General features: G+C 43.7%; 1 protein-coding gene across 1 annotated transcript in view; it reads right to left on the bottom strand.

Moving 5' to 3' along the window:
* The window catches only part of LOC147707857 (uncharacterized), a 910,329-nt gene that overhangs the window by 673,349 nt on the left and 216,815 nt on the right, over positions 1-20,165 (bottom strand). The window contains exons 11-12 of the mRNA XM_086925682.1: positions 19,331-19,474; positions 7,330-7,430 (exon numbers count right to left, since the gene is read on the bottom strand). Coding sequence (XP_086781808.1) covers positions 7,330-7,430; positions 19,331-19,474 — 245 coding nt within the window. The remainder of the gene's footprint in view (positions 1-7,329; positions 7,431-19,330; positions 19,475-20,165) is intronic.

Below are 20,165 nucleotides of genomic sequence, written 5' to 3' on the forward strand. Positions count from 1 at the left end.
CTATATGAGGAACCGTTGGTGCAAGTGGTTGTGAATGGTAGGGTTTCAGAGCCCTTCGTCCTTGGTAGGGGTATGAGACAGGGTTGTCCGTTATCCCCGCTCCTATTTGCTCTTGCTCTCGAGCCCCTTGCTGTGTGTATTAGATGGGAACCATCGATGAAGGGTATCCGATGGGCCCCTGACCTCGAGGATCGTATTTCGCTTTACGTGGACAACATATTGTTGTACCTGAATTCGCCCCGGAAGTCGTTAATCGTTTTGTTTGATGTCCTCGCCTCCTTCGGTAAGAACTCGGGTCTGGTCATTAATTGGACTAAGTTTTATATATATGTCCTATCAGGAGATGTTCCTCTTCTGCCGCGTGATTGCCCCATCCAGGTCACTCAGACAGGTTTTAAGTATCTCGGGGTGTATGTTTCGTTAAACCCGGCTGCCCGATATGAACAGAATTTGCTCCAACCGTTAACCCGACTGAAATCGGATGTAGTGCGCTGGCGTAAGCTACCGCTCTTGCCGCTCGGCCGTGCTGCACTTTTTAAGATGATGTCGCTACCGAGATTTTTGTATGCCCTCCAGAACACTTTTGATGTAATTCCTGCGAGTTATTTTCGTACCATCGAGAGTCTTCAGAGAAAGTTGGTCTGGGACGGGCGTTCGCGTATCGCCCTCGCCAAGTTGACGCTTCCATTGTACGGCGGTGGCATCGCTCTCCCTGATATCAAATGGTATTATTGGGCGTCGCAGCTGGGGGCCATTAACCATGGTATGCATAGCCCTGGAATAAACCCAGCGTTTGCCTTGGATAAGTGGGAGTTACCGGCGGGGTGATTACTATAGAGCGCTTTATTCTCGTTCTGGTAGAGGGAAACTTTCCGGGCCCACAAAGATTGCCGTTCGGGCCCGGCATAGTGCTAATGATGCGATAGGATGGAGGGATCGACTGACCCGTGCGACCCCGCTTTTCGCCTCCGAGAAACTAGGGAACCTGTGGAAAACGAAAGGATTTGAAAAGTGGGATATGATCGGTATTAGTACTCTGGGTAACCTCTGGGTGAAAGGCAAGTTTAAGACTTTTGATGAATTGAAGGCTGAGTACGACCTGAATGACAGGGAATATTTTTGATATGCCCAGGTTCATCATGCCTTGACTTCGGTTTTCCCTGATAGTGCCGGTATTCCGGAGTCTTCTCCACTTTAGGATAGAATATTAGATGGTCATGTGCCAGATAGTACTATTTCCCTGATTTATAAGAAGCTAATTAATGATAGGACTGACCTGTTGGTGTCCCTTCGGGATGTATGGACCCGTGACGGTCTTGAATTGGACGACGAGGATTGGCAATCAGCTACCTCTTCTCCCAAAGAGGTCGCGATTCCGGCCCGTTTCAGTTTCGTACAATTGAAGATTCTGCATAGAGTCTATGTGACTGGCCCACGCTTAGTTAAAATGGGTTACTCAAACGATGGTCTCTGTAAACGTGGCTGTGGGCTGCTTGGGACGTTTCTACATATATAATTTGGGAATGTCCAGTAGTAGCTGCTCTTTGGATGGGAACACACAATAAGATGAGAGAGGCTACTGGTGTTGATTTGTTGCCCGAGGCCAGACGTTGTCTCCATAATGTTTGGGAACCAAATGATTATAATGACCCACAGACACAGTGGGCAACCCTTGGGAACATGGTAGCAAAGAGGGATATAGCGCAGTTGTGGGGCTCCCCCAGATCACCCACGGTTGAGGCTTGGATGGAAAACATGGACTGGTGCATGTTCAGGGAGAAAACGGTCTATGTATCACGGGGAAAACCCAGGAAATGGGGTAAGGTGTGGGGCCACTGGAATACTTACCGTGGAGACATTTGCACTCCTCCTCTTGTAGAAGTCCCTGAAGTTCCAGTCTCCCCCTGACCTGTCATTCCTTGTGGAGTACGTGAAGTAACTGACTCTGTGTTTGTCTCTCCCCAGACCCCATCCCCTAATATGACTTGAACATCTTATTGTATGGTATTTTATTCCTTCCTCTCTTCTGGACTGATATCCGATTGTACTGTATACTTGCCTTGTTTGTTTTATATCATTTCAATAAAAAGAGTTACAAAAAAAACAATAGGTAGAAATATGCTGGCAGATGAGAAACAGGTTTAAGCCCTTGTCCTCATTATACTTGTTCAAGATTATTTTCAGAGATACCGGCGTATCATTATGACTCTATTATGTTTGGGAGGCTTCCCCTCCTATAAAGGATGCCTTTCCCTACAAACACAGCATAAGTCCAAAACGTCTTTGGTTTCCTGCCTGTTCCTACAATTGTTAGGCAACTCAATGGAGAGAATAACGTCTCTCTCACACGCTCATTGATGCTACCGAACCTGTTTATGTAGTAGGTTTCAGTCTCTAGAGAGACATACAGTGGCTTTTCCTCCTCTCTCTTTGTGTGGTTTGCCTTGACAATGTATTCTGAAGGATTGCCCAGACTTATTCCGTTTTTTGCAATGATATGCTGGACAGAGCAGTGAATAATAAGTGAAGACATCAGAAGTCTATTTTGGCCTGTGCCTGTCTTGGAGAGACAGGAATATACATTTTAGTTCCTGGTAAACATCAGACTGCAACTTTGACTTGTTCATGGACAGAGCTGGTTGAATCTGGTTCTTGTGACATGATCCTGCAGAGGAAATACGGCTTTGAAAATTTTAGGTTAGACTAAATATCACTGAATAAGAGGCAGTGCCCAGTGTACATTGGAGGAAATAAAGTACTTACATGTAACTCCACTTCTCCAGCGTTGGTATCTTTCTTTAGATTCACAAGCTTAAATCATTCCAAGTTGTCAGACTGAGATTCCCAACCTAATGACAAGGAATGGTTCCAGTCTGTGAAACAAGATCTAGTACCGGAAAAGAAATTGATCCATAGCTATACCTCATTTCTCTAGCAGTGGTAGCTTTCACAGATTTATATGCTTGAATGATTCCCCGCTGTTTGGCTGGGAAACTCAGTATGACGACAGGGAATGATTCAGGCATGTGAGTTTATGGAAGATCTAATGATGGTGACAGCTGCAGCTCTTCAATTTTCTACAGGAAAAATCCTGAATCAAATCAGAATATATAAGCTCGTTCACGGACATGAAGTGATTCTCCCATGCCTATTATTTCTATTGCATTTTAATAAATTCATACTTTTGGAAACTCTTTAAAATTTGAATGTTGTGTACATTTATTCTAGCAGTTTCAATAATAGAGTTTGTGGTCTCAAACCATTTTTCTTCCAAATCTTCCATCTCTATTTCTTCAGTGATTTCTTGGACCACCTCATTTATTTTCACTGTGGGTGCGTTTGCCTTGTTTCTTTCTTGTCATATGTTTTGATTATGTATGACTGCATAAAATCTACAGATACGTTTAGTGTGCACAAGTTTCAAAATCTGCTATGGTGGCGTTGTATATTTAATATCTAAAATTGGTGTTTGCCCAGGTTAATGGCTTGCCATTGAGCTTGACCCTGTAGTGTAGTTCCTATTTTCCCTATAGGCCCTGCGCATTGGAATAACATAAACAGCAGTGTAGACGTAGGAGTACGGTCTCCTCGGTCTCTACTGACTATGTTAGACTTAATTGGGTTTGTACCAGCTAGCTCAGAGGTCACTGGAAACTTTCTTGACCGAATAGGAAGTGATCAGCTTCCCTGGCTCAGACAAGAAGGGATTCAGTTTTCCAACAACCGCATTAACATGACAACTTTGCTCCTCAGAATAAGAGTCAATCTCTAGAGTCGTGTGAAACAATAGACAGCTATTTCAGTCAGTCAGTTGTGCAGAATTACTTTCACCAGTTGTGCAGAGAATAGAGAGACGGGCGTTTTCAATAAAAGGTATTATTTATTGAACAGTCTTTCTTCTCATGCAAGAGAAATGAATTGCCACAATTGCAAGACTTGTTATTATAAAAAGTGGGTATAGTAAAAGGGGCATTGCGAAATAATACTGTAAAAGTATTGATATGGTTTCTTAGCCATAAGATGGTTAAAAATGAATAAAATATATACATTCATATATACATTTGGCTAACGTACTCAACTGGTGCTTCTAACTATGCCTACCCCAGTGTACCTGACCTAAGCCTAATACATGGGAGGGAGTACGTAAGTAGCAGTTTAAGTTAAGTTGGTTTTGCCAAGGGTTTGCTTCAAGAATTCTCTCTAAGGGTTTAGTCAGCACCGTACCTTTGGAATAGAATGTTGGAGGTCTGGTATCTCCTCTCAGGACTCGATATTCCAGTTACCGGCAAGGGTAGGCTGGAAACGCCGGAGCTGGATTTTTTCTGCAAGGGAAAAGACAGCGTCTTTCTCAGCGCGTCAAGGAGGAGGGGCAGCGTCCTTGGGCTTCTCGCATCTGCTGGGCTCTCTGCAAGGGACAGCTGTTCTGCTCCAGTATTCACCACCACTGTCGTGTTTGCTTAAAACGTTGGTATTATTTATACCTGAAAGGTGCCGAGTTTGACGTACGTTTTTAGACATAAGACGTCAATAAAGATGTCACTAAGAACTGGTCGTTCTTACAGTGCACGTTAGGAGTTCTATTACAAATCAAAACAAAGCAAGCGGGGCTTTCCCAGGTTGCTGGGGGGTTTGAGATGTCGAAAGAACTCGGTGTGTTATCTAGGAATCTAAGGAAGTGGCTTCTACTGTGTCATGTACTGTAATGAGCTGCAGAGACGAGTTACTGAAATATGGCTCTGATCGGTCATGCCATTATAGGGATATCAATTGATTATAGCCGTATAGGGGCATGAGGTCACAATATTGATCGGGGTCCTAGATAGAACACAACAACGCAAGTGGTGATGTTAGAGCTAGGGCAAGTGATACTAGGCTTTCTACCTTTTGGGCCATATAATTTTGTGTATGTTTACTATTCTTTCAGTATTCACAGCCTAGGATTTAATTAGTGGGCGGTGAGCTCTGCTCTGCTGGGGGAGTTCACAGAGTTTTGCCCTTTCCGCACTCCGCTAGGAACACGGAATTCATCAAAACTCCGCCCACCAACGGCCGAGCGGAGTTTACCAGCATGCACTGCCTGCACTCACAGGAATGGCAGGATACAGTGTCCCTTTTGGGGACACAGAAGGGTTGGCTGATGTGTGTTCGCCATGGAGGCGCTGGCCACGCCTCCAGGCTGCAATGGGCTACTGGCTTCTTTCGACCTTTGCTTTGTGCCCTTTGCCCCGATCGCTTCCTGCTCCTCCCCGTGGGTGTGGCCTGGACGAGGCAGCACTGTAGTAGACTCCGTAGCCTGTAGACATCCATGTGAAGGTGAAGAAACAATCCGGCCCGTCACCAGTGCTCTATTCTGCTTTGGCCTGCCCTGGCTGCTAGGCTGGCTGAGCATCTCCTATGTACTCTGGGGTCATAGGACTTGTGAGCAGCGGCAGTAGAAACAACAAGGTAAGTAAGGAAGCTTGCTTTTGGATGGGTAAAACAGTGACCCTAGATGCTGGATACATCACTTGGGGCCTGTCCAACATCCTATAAAGGGCACCCCATTACAAGTATATTTTTATGTCTGCGACATTCACCACAAAACATTTTTAAATTGGCATCTAGCCAGCCTCCTGTCTGTTGTGGGGGGTGGTCAGTGTCAGCAGTCTGTGGGGGTCCAATGCTCCGCAGGTGGTTATTGGGGAGGGAGGTGTCAGAGTCTCTTCTCTGCTTGTCGAGGTTTTAGGGTGTGGTGCATGCTCTGTGTGCATTGGGGAGGGGCTGGATATGCAAGCCCATCTTTTGGGGTGTTCTGGGCACTATCGCCAGAGATGTGTTGTGGGGCTAAGGCTTCACTGGCTCATTTTTCAGGGAGTTCTGATATCGTAATTGCCCGTGTATCCCGTTGAAGTCTGGGGGATCAGACGAGCCTCTGGCTCATGTTTAGGGGGGCTCTAAAATTGCCATGTGTATCACTCCGAGGTATGGGGTCTGACTGAGCCACTGGCTCATTTTTTAGGGGGCTACGGTATTTTGAAGTGTATCACTCCGAGGTTTTGTGGTCCAACAGGCTGCTGGCTCATGTTTCGGGGGCATCGGATGGCCTCCAGTCTTTATTCTGAGGTTGGGTTGGACTGAAGGGAACTCCACTGAGTTTTTATGCAACTCAGTGAAATTCAGCTATAATGCAACTCTGCGAGCTTCGGCCATTCCTAGATTTAATAGTAACTTTACAACCGTAGAGACTCCACAGTCGGGGAGGAGAACTCCGTACTATCTTTATATTAGCGGAGTTCTCAGCCCTGACTGCAGAGTCTACAATCAGGACTGGCTTAAACACCTCAATGCATTCAACGTCCAACCCATCATTGTAGACTCAGCAAAATCTTTAGGTATAGCCCTGGACTCCAATCTCAATATGCAACGACATATCAGCAATGCAACGAAGGGAGCTAATTTCCAAATCAAAACCTTGAGGAAGTTGAAACCCTTCCTCCCAGCCAACGACTTCCGAACTGCGGTCCAAGCGCTAGTTATCCCTCGGATCGATTATGGAAGCACCACACTCTGCGGCCTCCCCCTATCTACAACCGCACCACTAAGAGCTTCTATCAATGCTGCAGCAAGACTCATCACTGGATCAAAAAAACGCTCACACATCTCCCCCGACTTAAAATCTCTGAACTGGTTACCCTATAAAGCCAGAATACACCTGAAAATTGCGTGCATGACTCATAAGGCCTTACACCACAATTCGCCTAGCATTCATCGCACAGAAACTGACAATCTCAGGAGGCTCAAGAACAACAAGAAGCGCACAAACTCTCCTCCTGAACCCACAAAAATTCCACAAGACAAAAACTTACAAACGATCCTTTTCAGGGATGGCCCCCAGGATTTGGAATGCCCTCCCTCCAGAAATAAGACTTATCTCATCCACTGCATCCTTCAAAAAGGAAGTCAAATCGATCCTCCTGGCTAAACTCATTTGATCTTAAACTGTGTAAATATTATTTAACTGTTTTTCTTTCCCCTGTATTACATTGTTTCTGTCTTTTCATTCTATGTAAAGCGCTCTGATATCTGTAAGGATCTTGTTCGCGCTATATAAAACCTTGAAAATAAATAAATAAAATAAACCATAGTTTGTGAATAGCGAAAAAATAGAAATTTACACAAAAGTGTAAGTTTACCTCTGGGAATCAGGCCCAAAAGTTTAAAGCCCTAATTTCACTTGCCCAAACTCATCAAAGACTCATTGTCAGTTTAAAAATATTTATTTCCGTTCTGCTTTTTACAACACAAATTCTAGTTACTTTTTTTGACCTGAAAAACATTTCTGTATCTTACCCAGTTTCTTTTTTCTTCCTTGAAGACAAAGGACGTTTGCAGAAGTCAGTACTATCTGTGCCCTTGAAACCTTGCAGTATTGAAATACTCTCATCTTGCCTCTGAAACAAAAGATGAATACGAGAGACATATTTAGCAACCATATATCTAAAAAGATCAACTCATTTCTGAATTTGAAAGTTATAAGTCTGAATGTCACAAAAATATTGCTCAGAGAGATATGTAAGCGAGGCCGATACAGGTATCAGACTATGTACCGAAAGATATCAAATAAATCAGTCAACATATGTTGTACACAGTTACAAATGGAAATAGCTACCAAGATTTTAGAAAATACAGACCAATGCACTAAAGGTAGACATTTGATTGCATGATTTATTGATAGATCAAGTCTATCTGCATGAGCAATGTTGAAATTCAATTTCCATAAGGGGTAGAGCCATGACTCCTGGTTAAAGAAGAGAATAGGTTACTCGCTCCGCGGAGCACAGAGGAACTATTGTATTGTTAGGTCTGAACCCCTCCATTGACAATATGAAGAAAACATAACGTTGTGACTATGAGTCGATACTTCGAGCACTGTGTGCTTCATGATTGTACTCATTCACTAAAGGGCCTATCAAGCCATACCAGAAACTGTACCAAAATGAAATTAATCTTGAGGTTGAATACTCATTAAAAAAGTCTCCCTTAAACACCTAACTATACCACAGTGGTGTGTTCATTGTGTGCCCCACTTCTCAGATCCTATACACTTGATCACCAGTGCAATGACACCTGGGACGGAGCGGACTATGAAGAACTGGTAACGTTGCGATATATAATTCAGAGCATACCCTCCTATGTCTCAACCAGCAACAATACTAAGAGAGACTCAAAGCCAGCAAGGTATTAAATGTCAATCCACCTTTCTGGTGGCTCGTGTCACAGTGACAAAAAGGAAAAACTGCCATTATTCCAGCACTTTCATCTGGCACTATATATTGGAAAGCCACGTTTTACAAGATGATTATATTGAAAAGACACATGCGACCGAACAATGATTTTCATTAAAGACCACAGTCCAAAGGTAATACATTCTGGGGACATCAGAAATCAAAAACATACTAAAGGATCATGCACACCTTTTAAAAACATTTGCACTACAACCCCAATGCATAACTACAGACTTGTTCAGCTACACTAGACGCTCAAGTAACTTTAACACATACCATGAAATAGGTAGGAGGCTCAGTCATTCTACAACCAGGTTAAGACCCATTCCTGACTCCCTCCTTATCAGTGACATCAAAACCTTTAGAAAGATCCTAGTGGCAGATTGTTTTACATCTGGTCCTCTCTGGCACACCCAAAACAGTCAAGAATATTTTGCAAATGATAAGCAGACAATACTAACAAGGTCTTATTTTTCTAATGTCAATCACACAAAGAACAAAACAATAATAGGCCCTGACAATGATCCACGTGAGAATGTACCCCTTATTTTCCTATTTAGAGCTTGGGCCCATTTGGATGGGCAAAGATTAAAATGAACAGATGACTTTCGCAATCAATCTATTTTTGAATGGAAACAAGATAAGTGTCCACAATCATATTTGTTATTTCAGCTTCACATTGAACTCCTAGGCCAGACAATGAAGGTGTGTATGTTGGTCAAGACAATGTTTTTTTTTTTATAAATCTTTTTATTAAACAGTTGTCGACGTACATGCTAGTACATAAAATGAGTTCAATATCATTCAAGGCATGACAAAGCGAGACAACTATCATGCATGCTACACACAAAGACATATCAGGGAGGGAGCAGGTCATCAAGTTCAATACTCTGCGGGGAGTGCAGATATCACCAAGATATGAGTTCCATGGCGCCCAAATTCGAGACCACTTTTTGGGACAGCCACGGGTGACATATACAGTCTTTTCTCTGAACATACACCAATACATACTCTTTTCCCAGTCCCCTAAAGTGGGGGGATCTGCCACTCCCCAGGCTTGGGTGATGTTCCTTTTTGCCAACGTGAACCCCAGAGTGGCCCACTGTGTTTGTTGGGTAGTCAAGTCAGTTGGCTGCCATATGTTCAATAAGCATCTACGTACTTCGGGGTGAATAACGAAGCCTAGGACTGTTGCCATGGTTGTGTGTATCTCCCTCAAGTATGTTGGAATCTATGTGCATTCCCATATAATGTGCATAAAGGTACTTATTTGTCCACATTTTCTGCGACAGTCTCCAGTTTCGGCTCTTCCCATTAGAAGTAGCCTGGGGCGGGTCATATATATCCTGTGCAGGATTTTGAGTTGAACCAGTCTTAGTTGAGCGGGGATAGCTACTACTCGAGGAGATGACGCTGCTTCTCTCTAGTCCTTATCGTCCATCTCTACCCCATCTTTGGATCAATTTATTATAAATTAAGGATATGGTCTTATTTGGAAGATGCCCATCTAGAATCCTGTCCTCTAACGTAGACGATTCGGGAAGGGAGGAACCCGTTGGGAGACGTGAATACAGTGCATGGCTAACCTGTGCATAGCGATAAAGCTTAGTGTTAGTCAGCTCATTTTGAGTTTAGAGAGTGGCGAATGCTTTGACTTCACTGTTTTCCCATAGATCTTTAATTTGCGAGATACCAGTCATTTCCGAGTTATCAAACCCTTTCGATGTCCACAGGTTGCCAAGTTGTGCGGAGTCCCATAGGGGAGTGGCCAACGTCAGTCGACGTTCCCATCCGAGGGATCCAGTCACGGTGTGCCAAATCTTGACCGAGTGGCAGTGGGGCCTGTTAGTCGTATATAGCTGGGTTTTGAGTAGAGCGATCTATTATAGTCCCCCCCGGGAGAAGCCACCTATCCATGCGATAGCCCGGGTCATCTGGGTTACCGTAGGTGCCATGGCTGATAGCTGCCAAATGCGCAGCCCAATAATATTTCCTTATATCTGGAAGACTGATGCCTCCATCATACCATTTCAAAATAAGTTTGTTTAGGGCTATTCGTGGTGTCCCAGTCCATAACAAGTCGCTTTGTAGGTGCTCAATTTCTTTAAAGTAATTCGATGGATCCGGATCAAGTGAATTTTGAAGAGCATAAAGAAAACGGGGGAGGGACATCATTTCAAAAAGTGCTGCTTTGCCCAAAAAAGAGAGGGGAAGAGATTTCCAGCTGGCTATGTCTCGCTTTCAGCGTAGCAGAGGTGGGTGGAGGTTATTTTCATATCTAATTTTGGGGCTAAGGGAGAGAGAAAATCCCTAAATATTTGAATCCCGCGGACGCAATCTGAATGGGACAGTTACGGGGCAGGTCCGCAGGATCTCGCCGCAGAATATAGAGATGGGACTTGGTCCAGTTAATCGTAAATCCAGAAAATCTGCCAAAAACCACCAATGTATCCAGGACTACAGTCAGAGATCGTTTGGGATAGGTCAAATATAACAGTGCGTCATCTGCGTAAAGCAAGATGCGGTCCTCCCACCCAAGTGCCCAACGCATACCACGAATAGCTGGATCTCGCCTGATCCACGATGCCACAGGTTCCAATGCCAAAGCAAACAGGAGGGGGAAAGTGGGCACCCCCTGATGGGTTGCCAGACTCAAATTGAAGGTATCTGATTTTTAGAGTATAGAAGGCAAATCCATTGTATGCATTCCTTACCAAATCCCAATTTTTGAAGGACAGCCATGAGATAGGGCCACTCAATGGTGTTGAATGCCTAAGTGGCATCTAAGGAGACAAGGATAGCCGGTTCTAGAATCATGTGTGTGCCCTACCGAGGACCCCATGAACTCTGCGTAAATTTAACACTATGTTTCAGTGTAGTATAAAACCAGATTGGTCTGGGTGCACCAGGTCCGAAATAATTTTAATTAGCCGGTTGGCTAATACTTTGGCCAGTATCTTGGGGTCCGCATTTAGGAGGGAGATTGGCCTATACGAGGTACAGTCTGTTTTGGGTTTACCTTCCTTATGAATAGTCACTATGTTTGCAATTCGTTGATCAGCGGGTAGTTCCCCCTTGTCCCTGCTCTCCTCAAACATAGTTTTAAGATAGGGGGCCAATTTGTTTGGGTTGAGTTTATACAACTCAATGGGAATGCCATTAGGGCCAATGGCCTTCCCTGATTTCAGCGATCTGATCTCCTGCGCTATTTCGTCTGCTGTCAAAGGGATGTCCATTAATTGCTGATCTGATAAGGAGAGGGTTGGGAGCATTATATCTCTCAATAAGTCTGCTGAGTCTACCTCACCATGTGTCGCTGTAGCAGTGTATACCGCAGCGAAGTGGCTGGCGAGGTAATTTGCAATGTCCTGGGGGTCGGTCATGTAGGTGTCATTAGTCCCTCTCAGCACCGGGGCCAGTCTGCTCGCCCAGTCCAGCCTGTTTAGCCATGCTATCTATTTTCCCGCTTTGTCACCCAGGTCATAAATCCTGCCAAGTTTCTCCCATCCCAACACCTTAGCCTTCTCCGTGACCAGCGCCCTATACTCATACTGTTTGAGGCATAACTAGTGGAGCGAAGTTGGTGTGCTGCCCTCTCTACGTCCCTTTCTAGGTTCTAGATCTCATCCTCTATAGTAGTCACTTCCCTTTGATGTTCCTTTTTTTGCCTAGAAATAAACGAGAGGGCTTCTCCCCTAATTACTGTTTTGAAAGCTTCCCAGAGTACCTGCGGGGAATTTACTGTGCTGGTGTTGTAATTGAAATAGGTGTCTATGGTCGGGAGCAGGCCTTTGCGGATTTTAGGGTTGCGCAAATGCCAGGGGTTAATGGGGATAATTCTACCCACCTTATTCTGATCTAGCAGTATGTGTACCCAGAGCGGTGAGTGGTCAGATGTGCCTCTTGATAAGTGTTTGACCTCATGAATAAGGTCAAGACAATGTTAATCTTATGATGTATGCTGAAAACATCAAAGTTACATTGGCGAGCCATGCAACACCTCTCTCAGCACCACTGCGTGATCTAGAAATAGATCACATTATTATAGCTGTCCATATCCTTCACTTTCCACCAGAATAGTGATGCAATTAACCTAGGAATATCTATAGCACCAATGATTCAGAACTTCTTAGGTGCGTCTACCCAATTCTTGATCATCCCATTCAGAAAGACCTACTAAAATGCACATTATGTCTCAATCATGCATATGGAAAATTGCAGCAAACAATTTGCCAAAGATTTATATTGTTTCCTGACGCCCCCCCAGAAGTAAAATCTGACTTCCAAAATACATTCAATGCATTCTTACAAGCTACATCCAGGTGGAAACCAATCAACTTGTAGTGTAGTTCCTATATTCCCAATAGGCTCTGCGCATTGGAATAACATAAACGGTAGTTTAGATGTAGGACTGAGGTCGACTAGGTCTCTACTGAATATGTTAGACTTAATTAGGTATGCCAGCTAGCTCAGAGGTCACTAGAAACTTTCTTGAATGAACAGGAAGGAGTTAAACTTTCCTGATTAGACAAGAAGGGATTAGTTTCTGACAACCGCATAAACATGACAACTTTGCTCCCTCCAGAATAAGGAGTATATCTCCAGAGTTGTGTGAAAACAATAGATAGCTATTTCACTCAGTCAAACGTGCATGCTTAGTTTCACCAGAGTGCAGAGAAATAGAGAGACAGGCGTTTTCAATAAAAGTTATTTATTGAGCAGTCTTCTTTCTCATGCAAGAGAATTGAATTGCCACAATTGCAATACTTATAAAGTAAAGTGAGTACATTAAAAGGAGTATTATGAAATAATACTGTAAAAGCATTTATATGGTTTCTGAGCCATATGATACTTAAAACGGATAAAATATAAACAATACATACAATGATAAAAGTTGACTAAACGTACTCAACTGGTGCTTCTAAAATACGCCTACCCCAGTGTACCTAACCTAAACCTAGTACGTGGGAAGGAGTAAGTGAGCTGCAGTTAAAGTTAAGTTAGTTTTGCCAAGAATCTGAATCAAGAATTCTCTAAGGATCTAATCAGCTCCGTACCTTGGTTATAGAATGAAGGAGGTCTTGTATCTCTTTCTCAGGACTCGATCTCCAGGCAACCCGCAAGGGTGACTGGAAACACTGGAGCTGGATTTCTCGACAGGAGAAAAGACAGCGTCTCTCTCAGTGCGTCAAATGGGAGGGTTGGCTTCCTTCGGCACTCGCATCAGCTGGGCTTTGGGTAAGTAGATAGCCGCTCTGCTCCAAACCACTGTGCGTTTGCTTAAGGCAAATGCTGGTATATTTATACCTGGAAGGTGCCGTGTTTGACGTAAGGTTGGACATAAGACGTCACTAAGAACTGTCACTAAGAACTGGCAGTTCTTTCAGGACTCTCAGGACTCTCAGGAGTTCTAGGACAAATCAAAACAGAAGAAGGGGGAATTCCCGGGCTGCTGGAGGTTTGGCTTGTTTAAAGAATGCGTTGTACTTTCTAGGAGTCTAGGGAAGTAGCCTTGCTGTATTTGGACTGCATTGGCTATGACTAAATATGGATATGATTCTTATGCCTTTATAAGGATATGATTTGTTATAACCACATGAGGGCATAAATCGGAAATATTTAATTAGGGTCCTAGATACGTTCACAACAAACTTTCCAATTGAAAGAAGGAAGATTGGAAATTCGAAATCACATCAAGTACTACCACACAGCTAAACTTGGTTACCTCTTTAAGTACTATTTACAGCTCAAATGAGCAAATACCCTCTTAACAAAGGTGAGAGGGCTTTCTTCAAAGGACAATGTACTAACCTGCTTGCATGGAAGCTCACAGTATAATGGCCTTTATTTGATGCTGGCATTCAAGCCCTTCACATTGCTGGAGTCCTCACTGAGAAAACATATTTAATTTCAAACAAATCCATTGGTCTACATTATCTACTCTTTTTTAAATATTCACCATCTACCAGAATCCCATCCTAATAACACCCTTCACTCGTATCCACATTTCCCCACTGAGGGAATCAACCACTGCTATCACTCTTCCTCTAAAAAAAAAAAAAACATAATTCTGGCAAAGCTTTCCTGCAGTAAATACCAGTACCAGAATATGAACACAAGACAATCACCTAGCACATAAATGGAGACAACCGCCCTCTCTTCAGTCTCCCTTACACCACACTAGCTCACCTGAAAGGAATCCTATATGCAGCAGCACATCCTCATCAAAGGGCCAAAGAATTTCAAGCATTATCACTCGTACCTGATGGAACTAAATTGGCTTCCATCCAAGCCTGGACCATTTTCAAGATAAGCTACATCATTTGCAAAGCGTCCAGAACTGGCACTCTTCCATACGTGCAGGAGAAATCATCTACCTCAGGTGGACAGCACCATTCCACCAAAGTGGACGTCAGGACTTCACAAGACTAGAAACAAAAGTCTGCAAAATCAGAAACCCAGAAGAAATACCTTCTTCATGTATGCCCCAGGATCTGGACCAACATTAACATCAAGATCAGATTTTCCCCAACCAATGAACGTCTCTGAAAAGAGGCCCACATCTTCAGAAAATATTACATCTCTTCACAATAGAATTCCCACTCACAAGCGTCCTGCTCGTGGTAAACTATCCTGAATCATAACTTAGGGCTCATGCTCAGGTTCTCTTAAGTCCCCGTGTTTATCTGAAGTTAGGCTTGTGCGCTACAAATACCTATACATATTTACCTCTCATGAAGCTTAGGGAGAAAATCAATAGAAATTCATTTAATCAAGAGAAAAAGAATATTCCCGTACATCAAAGAAAGAGCCCTTTTGTAAACTTGATCGCCAGACTTCAAACAATTAATCGACATTGGAGAGTCTTTTCAGTGTAATCAATTCACAGCACTTGAGTCACAATATAACAAACCATGTGTGGGCACTATGGATGACTTTTAACCTAGCTGGCTCCTAAAAGTAAATCGTATTACTCCAGATTTGAAGACGTTCCATACACTGCCCCATGATCCACTATCCTTCCTTGCAAAACCATAACAAACAGATAAACAACATTCCTTGCTTTGACCACTGCATCAGATTGGCTATGGAAAACAGATGCTCTCATCAAGAAAAACGTAACACCTTGACAAGAATTGCTCTTCGGTGAGCCGCACTGCGTTGTGGTTGACAAGATAATTGATGTTAACATTGCACTATACTAGAAAAACCCCAAATACTTCAATCACACTTAGGATATCTGTGTCCTTCCGTTACGTTGCTTTCTTTAATTGTCAATATTTGCATTTTGGACCTTCGCTGCCAGGTGATCTGTAACATTGCAGAAAGTGATGGCATGACTATTAATGAGTTTCTCTATTTCAGCTAGTTGACTCTGTAATTCCTCAATCCTGATTAATACGAGTCGTATATTAATAAAGAATTAACTCTTTCAGCTATTGGTTGATGTATGATAGTCTTAAAGTTAGCATACGTAGGTATGTTATAGGTCAGAGGGCAAATGAGTCTTCAAAAGGCTTTTTAGAGGGGAGCACTGTGCGAGTGAGGCAGTCAAGGGAAGTGATGAAGCATCCATTTCATTATGTTGGTCCCAGTCCCTCTGGTTCATACATTCACCACTCTTTGAGCAATAGCCCCCATGGTAACCGTTATACCAAAATATCAGGGGGGAGGCATATAAACCAGATCTGAGAACTGAACTGAAAGTGACAGTTAAACCTATTCATTTTATGGAGATGGTGAACAGCCTGGAGAAAATTAGGAGTCACTTCCATTTTTAGAGCCGGCAAACAATGAGATGAAATGCTGAATCAACCAATCAATCAGGATTTATAAAGCATGTCTGATCACCTGAAAGGGTATCCAGGTGATTGCAGTCCCCGGGGGAACATTCAAACTGGTCTTGAGGGCCATTCGAAATTTCAGAAGTGCGGTGATGGTACGGAGTTGCGTGGGGAGGCCGTTTCAGGTCTTTGCGGCGGTGTGGGAGAAAGAGCGTCCTCCACTTCTTCGCTAGATGCGGGGAGTGTGGGTATGTGAGATGGCAGCTGAGCATAGTTTTCTTGATGAATGGTGGAAGTTCAGGTGGTATTTATTGTGAGCGGAAACTTGGTTGTGCATGGGTCTGCAGCTGGAATTTGGCATCTCTTCTGCCAGCGGAGTTATCTGGGGTGGGGTGGGGTGTGATGTGGGTTCGTCGGGGAAGGCCCAGGATGAGCCTGGCTGTGGCATTCTGTATGATCTGAAGTTTCTGTAGGAGGTGTGCCGCAATCTCTACCTACAGGGACTTGTCGTAACCCAGTTGGAAGGTGATGAGGGTCCAGTCCCAGAATAGACCTGGTTTGGCAGTTTGGGCTGGACTGTTGCCATGAGGCACAAGGTCAAGACTGATTTGCATATAGCTGGGTCGGAACTGAGGTGGCGAAGTGAGCTAAAGAACAATGATGAATTCAACCCAGATCTGGAACTGGGGTGGAGTGTCTGAAAAGTTTCAGTGCTCCGTCCATCATTCCCTTGTGTTTGGCTTGTTTGTCCTAAGTTGGCAGGGATGCCCAGACGTGGGTCCCTTGCTCACTTTGCCACTGGATTCAAGCTAGCCTGGCTGATGTTGGGTGTTACCCTTGTTATTGAAGTCCTGGTGAGAATTCTACATTTGTCGGGGAACGCTGTGGCAATATGTTTGGCAGATGTGGGGTAGAGCCAGGTCTCAGTGAGGAAGATGATGTCCGGTGCAAGGGTGTCGATGAGATTTCATCATTCAGTCAAATACTTGCATAGTGATTGTTTGTTGGGAAGGGTGCATGTGAATTGGTGTTTTTGTTCTAGTGGTGTCTGTGATGCGTTCGGGGTAGGGCTTGTGGGTGGGGTGGTGTGGGTGCTTTGACCGTTGAGGTGCAGTGGATGCAGGTGAAATGTCCTTCCGTAGAGCTTGCGTCAGCGCGGTGGCACTGTTTGTTGCAGCATCCGGGGTCAAGGGTGCAGAGCTCAGTGATTATGTATTTTAAGGGCGGGAGGGCCAAGGGTTGTGGCACTGGGCCCGGTCCAGGTGCAGACGAGTGCAGATGAGCTTACCTTTGGCACGCCTTCTGCCAGTGGACTGCAGTGTCCAAGAAATCTGGAGTAGAAGTCACAGACAGCACTAGTTATTGACGGCTAGGGCCTAGGGGTCAGGACCTTCAGGTGCATAAGCCAGAACTTCTAAAATATGTTTATTTCGAGATATCAAGTTCCCGGAAAAATTATTTTGGTTAACCCTCTCCCTAGATTGCTTATTCTATAGGAGTACAAGCTGTAGGTCTGGCAGACCTGAGTGAAAAACTAATAGCCTTTGACTCCTCAGGGTTAGGGGGGCTAATTTTACTGAAACTCAAATAGTATAGTAAGCTTAAAGTTTTATCCCCTTCTAGCCTATTTTCCCCACACACCTCATCCCATGTTCTTCTGAGCATAGGACCTTGAGATTGCATTGCTTGTGAGGGTGCAAAGCAAGCAGATTCAAATGATTGAGCTAAAGTGTCATTCCTATGAGAAGGCTGAAGACTAAAGGCTAGTAAGTGTCAATTCCCATAATGAGATACGCCAAGTTCCACTATTCACAGTCAGTTAGTTGGGATCCAGAAGTCGCTCCCAGCAGAGCAAGATAACTATGCTGAACATTCACATACCATCCATACTACGTCAGTAACTCTCTTTGAGCTTATTGGAATCGCATAAATTGATTAGTTACTTATTTGCGCAGACAACATCTTATAGTACAGACTATGCCACTACATTCCTTTCACAGCTTGCCAGTTTTGCTAAATCATGGGAACGCTACCCCCTTCTCCTGCCACATGACTTTCAATATGTCATGTGAGTTCCAACAGCAGATGGGAGGGAGGCTTTACAGTTTTTTGCTCAAAGGTGCTCCTGTATCAACTTATGCAACCCACTCTCCAAGGGAACCATCTCAGTGCTGCAGGGGATTCCAGGATATAAGAATGTGAACTGCAGACGAAGGAGGACTGTGGTATGCAAACTCAGATTCCCAACAAGGCAAGCAGAGCTATGTTATCAACACCCATAATTTCCCCTATCCGTGTCTTTAGGTCGTTTTGGAGTTTGTGTGCTCCACCTCTCAGGTCTAACATTTTTATGATGTTACTAGAGGTGAGAACATTGAAATTAGCATTTAGTTGGCTAGGTCCTGTTCAGCCACAGTTTTTTTCAGGCATGGGGTTGACTTGCATCCCATTCAAGCGTTAGGAGACAACCCCCTTGGCTCAGCACAGTATTAGGAAAGTAAATTAAATGCATTTGGGTAGCACTCCGCTGGTAGGTCTAAGGCTTTGAATTTGACTGCAATCTTTTTAACCTCTTCTCTATTAGTAACGGAGGAAAGCAAGGGGGAAACTGTAACGTCCAAAGCGAAAGGAGCTCTTCAGGAGTAGGATTATTCTAATGGGTTATTTGTTACGCCCTCTTGAATTTCCATTATTTTCCCTTCAAAGAATGGTAAAATATCCTGCGCATTGTTCTTCAATCATACACTTTTCATAGCATCTGGGATGGTTGGTTTGCGAATCAAGCTGAATATTTTCCTAAAACTAGCGGCCCCTTTGTCTTTATGGGTGGCTTAATAAGGTTATTTTGCCCTCTTCAGTGCTCGCTACTATTTGCTTAGGTACTTCTTGACCAAATCGAATTCAAGATGTTGTGGGAACTTTGCAAATCTGTACAAAGTTCCTCCCTTTCTCTTTCTGGCGGGTAACATTTCATTGTACCATTTTTAGACTTAGGCTCTTGTTTGAAATTTTGTTTTTTGTTTTTTAGAGGAGGGTGCATCGTATTTTGCATCTGCAATATGTTGCAGTAAGAGATTTCTAGTCAACAGCATAGTTTGACCCATCTCGCCTGCTTTGAACGTTGTTATATTTTCTGAAAGCAGGTTGTATTTTCCGTAATGAGTTACCTGATTCATGCAGGTGGGGTAGTTATTGAATGCAGAAGTTGGAGTTGTGTTTCCAATCTGACAGAAAGTAATTAGAGAATAGTTAGACCTCAGGATGCTACTAAGTTAAATGTACCTTTGAATCTGCATCTGAGCTGTCATAAATCTGTGCCCAGAGATGGTGGCTTGGACGGCTTGAGACGCTTTGCACAGGAACAGGTTCCAGAACAGATGCAGCATGGTCCTGGAGGGCCTCCAACACTCGATCTGCATTTGAAGCCTAATATAAATCATAGAACAGGATTATTTTCACCATGAAGACACAATTACATCAAAAAAGATGACTTAAATGCAACAGAGAATATCAAAATATTACAGCGTGTATGATACTCGTGATAGGATAAAACTATACCAAAATACCTTCAGGCCTGTTCACAAACTGCATTTTGTAGTATGTGAAGCAGTACCTCATTAGTACTATGACATACTCCAAAATACTATTCACTAACCTACATGCGGAGAACTCGGTCTCTCCAACAATGTCTGTGCAGATGTCTCAGCCACATGTGCCGAGATCTCCACACACACACTTCCACATTGTTTTAGTAAATGTGGGAAGGACAGGGAACAGTGGCTGAAAAATGAGAACTATGTACAAATAACGGGGCGGGATTTAGGAAGGGGCAAGGAGAGCGAGACATGCAAATTTAAACCTCAATGGACAAATGAATAAGCCCATTGCTATTCACAATCTACACTCCTAAAGTTACTATACCCAAAAAGGTAAAACAACAGTAGTAAATATACTCCAGCGCAGCCAGCCTCAGAGCACCACACATGACCACTCACAGGAGGGCTTTAAATGGGCCGGGTCTCACCGGTGCTGTGCACCAGTAGTTTTTTAGCAGATGCCTCGAAACGGGTTCCTATCGGGCTCTGTTTTGTGCCCTGGCACAGGCGGTCCGATTTTT

Source organism: Lissotriton vulgaris, chromosome 6, assembly GCF_964263255.1.
Source record: "Lissotriton vulgaris chromosome 6, aLisVul1.2, whole genome shotgun sequence".
NCBI lineage: Eukaryota > Metazoa > Chordata > Amphibia > Caudata > Salamandridae > Lissotriton > Lissotriton vulgaris.